At 36.3% G+C, this 7,189-nt stretch overlaps 1 protein-coding gene across 2 annotated transcripts; it reads left to right on the top strand.

Moving 5' to 3' along the window:
• The first annotated feature begins 245 nt into the window (after nt 1-245).
• Nucleotides 246-5,425, top strand: LOC112737567 (G-type lectin S-receptor-like serine/threonine-protein kinase SD3-1). Of its 2 annotated transcripts, XR_003169011.3 has the most exons (3): nt 246-596; nt 4,258-4,528; nt 5,114-5,425. XR_003169011.3 is itself a non-coding variant. In XM_029291480.2 (2 exons), the coding sequence occupies exon 2, from the start codon at nt 1,307-1,309 to the stop codon at nt 3,215-3,217; it is 1,911 nt and encodes a 636-aa protein (XP_029147313.1). In that variant the 5' UTR covers nt 248-596; nt 1,299-1,306; the 3' UTR covers nt 3,218-3,491. The 2 variants fall into 2 exon arrangements, 1 of the variants encoding a protein (XP_029147313.1); XM_029291480.2 differs by lacking the exons at nt 4,258-4,528; nt 5,114-5,425 and adding an exon at nt 1,299-3,491 and having other exon boundaries at nt 248-596.
• The last annotated feature ends 1,764 nt before the right edge of the window (nt 5,426-7,189 follow it).

Below are 7,189 nucleotides of genomic sequence, written 5' to 3' on the forward strand. Positions count from 1 at the left end.
GTCTCCTTTTGGCTCTTGGAGTAATGGTGATGCTGCAGCTTCACCAACTCTGGGCACGAATTGGGCACCCCGGTAAATTGCGTTCAGAATAATCCTTTCTTTCTCATTTTATTCCTTTTGTACTTAGCTTCCAAAAATATCTTGAAAGTCTTACTCCATGACAAATTATGGAAATGAAAATGACTGGAATCACGAGTCACTGGAGTACGGGACACAATATAAGGAAAGAATAAATGTCTACGCGTGTAGCTACCCCAAAACAAGAAAGAAAAAACAAAAACTCTACCTACCTCACTCTCTCTCTCTCTCTCTCTCCCCATTCCTCGGGCTCTAAAATTCCAAAAATGGATGAAAACAACGCCAAAGACACCGCCATGACAGCTGGTGAGACCGAAGACACCGCCGGAGCCAGTGACCAGGCGAGCAAGTTGCGGGTGTCAATGAGATATGCGCTGATGTTTGTAGAGTACCCTTTCATGGCTTCCATTGAAAGAGAACCCAGGAAGCTTTATGGCTGCCGCGTGAAGAAGAGAAACTAATGAAAGAATGAGATCAAGTTGGAGCTTCCGACGGTACGGTGGTGGTGTGCGACCCAGGTAATCAAGCTGCTGCTGTTTTTCTACTTTAGTATGAACAATTAATTGTTAACTCTTTTGCTCACTTCTAATTTTACAAATATTCTGAACTTTTCTGCATTTCTGGAAACACACTACAAACTATCTATCAAACATTACAAACAAGATAAGCACGAATAAAGCTAAATCAAAACAGAAGAGAATAGAAGAGAAAATAATGATTCAGAGAAATTGAATGAGAGTTCTAATTTATTTTATTAATTTTCGCTGCCGTACTTTCCCTTGAGAAAACAAAAATCAACTCCAATTCCATCGTTCCAACCCCTCTCCTGTCCCCCAAACTCTCAGTTCGAACGAGTTTCCTTTTATTTTATTTTTCGTTTCAGTTTCAGTGACACCCTTTCAGAACCCTTAGAACCCTTATAGATATGATTGAACAGAGCGGTTTATTGCTATGTGTTTTCATATGCTTCTTGCTATATCATGCTGTGAGGGCTGAGATACCATTAGGTTCTAGACTTTCGGTGGTTGACAATGGCAGCTGGGTTTCCAAAAATGGTAATTTTACCATTGGATTTCTTAAGATTTCGGATGAGCCTGGCCAGTTTAGTTTTGGCATTCGTTTCAGCGACAAGTCTATACCGTATAGTCAACAAAGAATGGTGTGGAGTGCTGACTTTCTGTATGGAGTAGGTAACATGTCCTATTTCCTTTTCACCACAGATGGTGAAATGGTCCTGTTTGATGATCAGGGAATGCCTTCATGGAGCAGCCAAACCAGTAACAAGGGTGTCGTGTCGGCTTCTCTTCTTGACAATGGAAATCTTGTTCTAATCGACAGAGAGCAAAAGGTCATTTGGCAAAGTTTTGATAGTCCAGATGATACGCTTCTCCCAGGACAGTTTCTATCTTGTGATAAGATGCTTCAAGCTGCAAGTACGAATCTACTGTCCAGTTACTACACCCTGTCTATGAATGTTTCGGGACACTTGATGCTCCTTTGGCAAGGTATTATTCCCTACTGGACAAGCCAAAACCCTTCTGTTCCGAATCTCACTGCATATGTAACAAACAATGGAGCTCTGCAACTTTTAGACAAAAATCTTAATGTTGTTTGGACCGTGTTTGGAGAAGACCACGATGAATATGTTAAATACCGGTTTCTTAGGATAGATGTGGATGGCAATCTCCGCTTATATTCGTGGGTGGAGGCTTTGCAGTCATGGAAATCTGTCTGGCAAGCTGTTCAGAACCAGTGCAAGGTTTTTGCGACTTGCGGTAAACGGGGGGTCTGTGTTTTGTCTTCCTGTGGTACTGCTGATTGTGTGTGCCCTTTCAACCAGACGGACACTGATGAGACTTGTTTCATTCCATATGAACAAAAGTGTAAACATGGTTCCACTATGGTCGCATATAGGCACATACACCTATATGGGCTTTACCCTATTGATGGTCCGGCTATCATGACTAGCGTGAATAAATGTATGCAATTGTGCCAGAATGACTCTAGTTGTACTGCCGCAACCTTTTCTAATCATGTTCTTCCCCAGTGCTCGATAAAGAAATCTGAGTATGTCACTGGCTATTTAGATCCGTCTCCAAACGTGGTATCATTTGTCAAGAGTTGCTCATCTACATCTGCCCTAAAGTTCCCATGTCAAAGCTCACCTGCAACAGAAGAAGATCCTCATACTTGTGTTCCTTGTCTAATAGGAATATCCTTAGCCACAATTATCATCGGTGTTGTCCTTCAACTCGGATGTTATTATTATCTTTTCATCTACAAAAGGAAAACCTCTACTAGATGCAAATACAATTTACCTTCCGCAGACACAAATTTAAAGGGCCTAGTTGTGTTGTTATCTTTTTCAGAGATCAAGAGCGTCACTGAGGATTTCAAAGATCGAATTGGGCCAAATATGTTCAAGGGCATGCTACTAAACAAATTCCCAGTTGCTGTTAAAGAGCTGATTGCATCCATAGATGCAAGGAAGTTCCGGACTGCTGTTCTGAAGATTGGAGGCATCCACCACAAGAACCTTGTGCAGCTGGAGGGCTATTGTTGCGAGTCCAATCATAGATTCTTGGTCTACGAGTACGTCAAAAACGGTTCTCTTGAGAAGTATATAGATGATTCCGCTCTTTGCAAGGAACTGACCTGGAGAAAAAGGGTTGACATATGCTTAAGCGTGGCCCAGGCCCTTAATTATCTTCACTCTGAATGCAGGGAGTTCATAAGTCATGGAAATCTGAAGTGTGAAAATGTCATGTTGGATGAGAACTTAAAAGCCAAGGTGAGCGAATCTGGGTTTGCAATAGTAGACGGCGAGGCAGTGTACTGTGCCTTTTCTGCCAAGAGAGACATAGCAGATTTCGGCATGTTAGTCCTAACCTTATTGACCGGATGTAGAGATCAAAGTGATCTTTGTGAGTGGTCATATAAAGAATTGATAGAAGGGAATGCTGCAAATGTGATTGACAAAAGAATTCAAGGTGGTGCCAATTCAAATGAACTTGAGCGCGTTTTGAGAATCGCATTCTGGTGCCTACAAAGCAATGAACATCAAAGGCCTTCAATGGAGGATGTAGTGGCAGTACTGGACGGAACTTTGAGTATTGATCCACCACCACCTCCATTTTGATGCAAGAGGTTATTGCTGGAAGAATCCTAGATACAATAAGATAATGTTTCTGAGATTCAGTGGAGGTGCTAAATAAATTTGTAGGAACTGTGTTCACTTTAGTTTACAACCTTAGTCACATTATAGTTTACAACCTTCTTGTTTGTGCTAAATAGAGAGTTTGTTACCTCTTAGCTTATTAGGAGTTGTAACTATAAACTTTGAAGACTGTGTTCAGCATTGTCCTGTTTTTTTATCCTTGATTATATATATATAAGAAAGGTGTGCTTCTATAGTTAGTGAGTAATGCTTCTATATATTTTGAATTAAGGATCAAAATAGAAAATCTAATATGTTGAACAACACAAAAGAATGAAGGTGAGACTGTTTCTCATCAGTTGCATTTATACAGAATTTACTGATGAAACTAAGTTACACATATTTTTTCTTTTATATCTTCATTTATAGTAACATGATTGGTACATATGCCTTCCATTTTTTTTCTCCCAATTGTTCTTTTTGCTGGACAGATGATATTACTTTGTCATATTTTCCATGTTTAAACATCTCTAGTATGTGAAGTCACACATTGTCAAAAAGGAGTGATTGTTGTTATCTTTTTATTCTTATAGTTTGTGGTTTGTGTTGCGATGCATTGTTGTTGCGTGATAACATGGGAGTTTAATACCTGAGAACAACCACAAAGTTCTTTTGTCACTGGGTTTGTACATCTCTATTGCATACATGTCTTCATCTTCTTTGGGCCGATTATATTGCTTAGATCTTCGATTGTTCTGTGATTCTTGAAAAACACTGAAGTTATTTTAACATGTTTTATTTAATTATTATGCTTGGCTAGGCCGTTTTCTCTTCTGCTTTTCATATTCTGCCAAGATGTTCTGGGAATGACATGATAAATAGATTAATGATGCATATCGATTTCTCTTTACCCTGATAAAACAATCCGACTTTGATGACTTGATTGGATTCTTAATTTGACACTTGATCTTTTTCCTTCCCTTATTTTGGGTTCAATGAGAACATTTTATTATGAACTGTAGGTACTTGCTGTGAAGAAACTTGAAAAGAGAGTTTGTGATCACCAGGAGGAGGAGGATTTTCTTGAATTAGTGAATGGCATTGATAGAACACGACATGTAACAATCGTCAAGTTTATTGGGTACTGTTCAGAGCGTGGTCAAAGGCTTCTGATATACGAGTATTGCAGTAATGGATCACTCAATGAGGCACTCCATCAGAGGATGAATTTAAAACAAGACTCACATGGAATGCTTGCATCCGGATAGCACTTGGGGCGGCTAGGGCCCTAGAGTAAGTCAAGTTACCATTATGTTTTTAAGAGAAAAAATTGCTCAAGCTTGTTGATTTGTAGCTTTGGCTTATAACAGGTTCAGATCTTTTATTTTCACAAGTCTGGTTTATCCTGCCTAAAATATTAGTTTTCCTTGGAGAATTCATTCAATTGCTGATATTAATTTGCTCAAGTCATGGTAGTTGATGTTGAAGCTTTATTTCAACTTTGCTAATACTTCCAAAGTTAAATTGTTAAATGCTAAATTAAAATTTCATGGCTAGTAATACTTGCCACATTATGCTTTATTTTTTGTGTGAAAGATTTTAATAGTTAAATAGTTTTTGCAAACCAATTCAACCCTAAAGGTTAAGCTGTTGGTTGCTGGCCCAAGAATGATGGCTTTTTTCTAACAACAATGAATTTCTGATCAAATCTCTTTAGAGAGTTCTAGGATCTTTCTGAAAACCAAATGAAGCATATGCAAAAAGATAATTGGAAGCTGAAGCATGGGAAAGTCTTTCCTTGATTTAACATATTTGAAAGACACAAATCTTTGATGATCTGAATGAGAAATCTAATGTTTCTTCTTGTCTTCTGACAAGGTATTTGCATGAGCAAGAGCAATGTCAGCCGGCTGTGATTCACAGAAATTTCAAGTCTGCTAACATTCTTGTTGACAATGACCTATAAAAAGCATGTAGATCAATCAGTTCTAAAGATAAAAATTTTTGAAAAAGAAGAGGGGCAAATTATGATAAAGAGGCAAATACACTTTCTGTTGAGGAGGATGTAGACATACAGTTGTCTAAAGTCACAATATAATTGAAACATCGAAAGATGTTGAGGTACTTGAAATTTGTCAAAATGATAAGATCTTAATAAATTTTAATAAATTTTGTCTTTATAGGAGAAAATAGAACCAAAGAGAAATGATTGCCGACGATATATTTGCATATAATGTAGTGCTAAATATTATACATGAAAATGAGGATCTTGAACCAAAAACCATCTAAGAATGTCGACGAATGGATAATTGGTAAAAGTGAAAAGAAGCCATAAATTACCTTGCAAAACGTGAAGTTTTTTGTTCTATAGTACGAATACTAGAAGGTGTAAAACTTGTTTGATACACATGGGTAGTTGTGAGAAAACAAAATGAGAATAATGAAATTGTATGCTACAAAACTCAACTTGTAGCACAAGATTTTTCAGAAAGATCTGGTATAGACTATAAAGAGACCTATTCTTTCGTAGTTGATACAATTACCTTGAGATATTTGATTAGCTTATCTGTATATCATAAATTAAATATGCATCTAATGGATGTAGCCATAACCTATTTATATGGGTTATTAGATTATGATATCTATTTGAAAGTCTCTAAAGGACTAAAGATATCTGAATTATCCAAAGAGAAATCTCAAGGATTATATTCGATTAGATTGTAAAGATCTTTATATAGTTTAAAGCAATCTAGACGGATGTGGTACAACCGTCTTACATAGTATTTGATGCAAAAGGTGTTTAAAAATGAGGATATTTGCCTATGTATTTATATAAGAAAATTTGCGTCTGGATTTATTATAATTGTTGTGTATGTTCATTGGATCTTCTTAACAAATCCCAACGATCATAAATGCTCTGAAAGAAGAGTTTGAAATGAAAGATCTTGAGAAAACCAAATTTGTCTCGGCCTTCAAATCAAATATGTAGCAAAAGGGATATTTATTTATCAAAAGACTTACGCAGAGAAAATCCTAAAGAGATTTTATATGAATAAATTATTTCTAGTAAGAACCCCAATGATCATTAGATCACTAGATGTGAAGAAGGTTGACCAAAAAAGAAAATAAAAAAGCACTTGGTCCCGAAGTACCATATTTTAGTGTCATAGGGATTAATGTATTTTGCGAATAATACACGTCTCGATATAACAGAAAAGAAATGTTCTAAGTTCATTTTTCTTTGAATGCGACAATAAAAATGTGTAAAAAAAAAAACAGTAATAACAACAATCATACATGATATCTTTTTAAAAAAAAGTCTGTTAAAAATATTGAGTTATATTTTCAAAACTCATCATCACACCATCATCACATCTTGTCTTAGGCATGTTATTGATTTTAACCATATAATTTTGATTTTGTTAGATAATCATATCTAATCAATACTCAAAAATAATTTATTTTAAACATGGACAGCCTATTCTATCACGCAACCATTGCATTGATACTAACTCATCAATCATCAAATTTTTACTTTTGTAGAATAACCATTCTCGACTGGTACCATACATGTTTTTTTATGGGACAATCATATTCAACTGCCCAACTGGTACCCGTAAATAGCCTATTCTATCAGGTACTCATAATCGATTGGTACCCATCTTGTTTTTCAATTTTTTATGGGCAACCAAACCCAACCATCTTATTTGTTCAATTTCTTGTGGGACAACCATACCCGATTGGTACACATCTTGTTTTTTCTTCCCTTGTGGAGTGACCATACCCGATTGGTATCTACTATCGTTTTGGGACAACTGAATTCAAACAGTATCCTTGACCAAAAAAAAAAAAAAGAAAGAATTCAAACAGTATCTATTATTTTTTTATTTGAAGGTTATCTTACTACCCATCTTGCTTAATAGTTTTTATCACATTACGTTTTATCTTCATTAT

The sequence above is a fragment of the Arachis hypogaea genome, chromosome 13, assembly GCF_003086295.3.
Source record: "Arachis hypogaea cultivar Tifrunner chromosome 13, arahy.Tifrunner.gnm2.J5K5, whole genome shotgun sequence".
NCBI classification, from domain to species: Eukaryota; Viridiplantae; Streptophyta; class Magnoliopsida; order Fabales; family Fabaceae; genus Arachis; species Arachis hypogaea.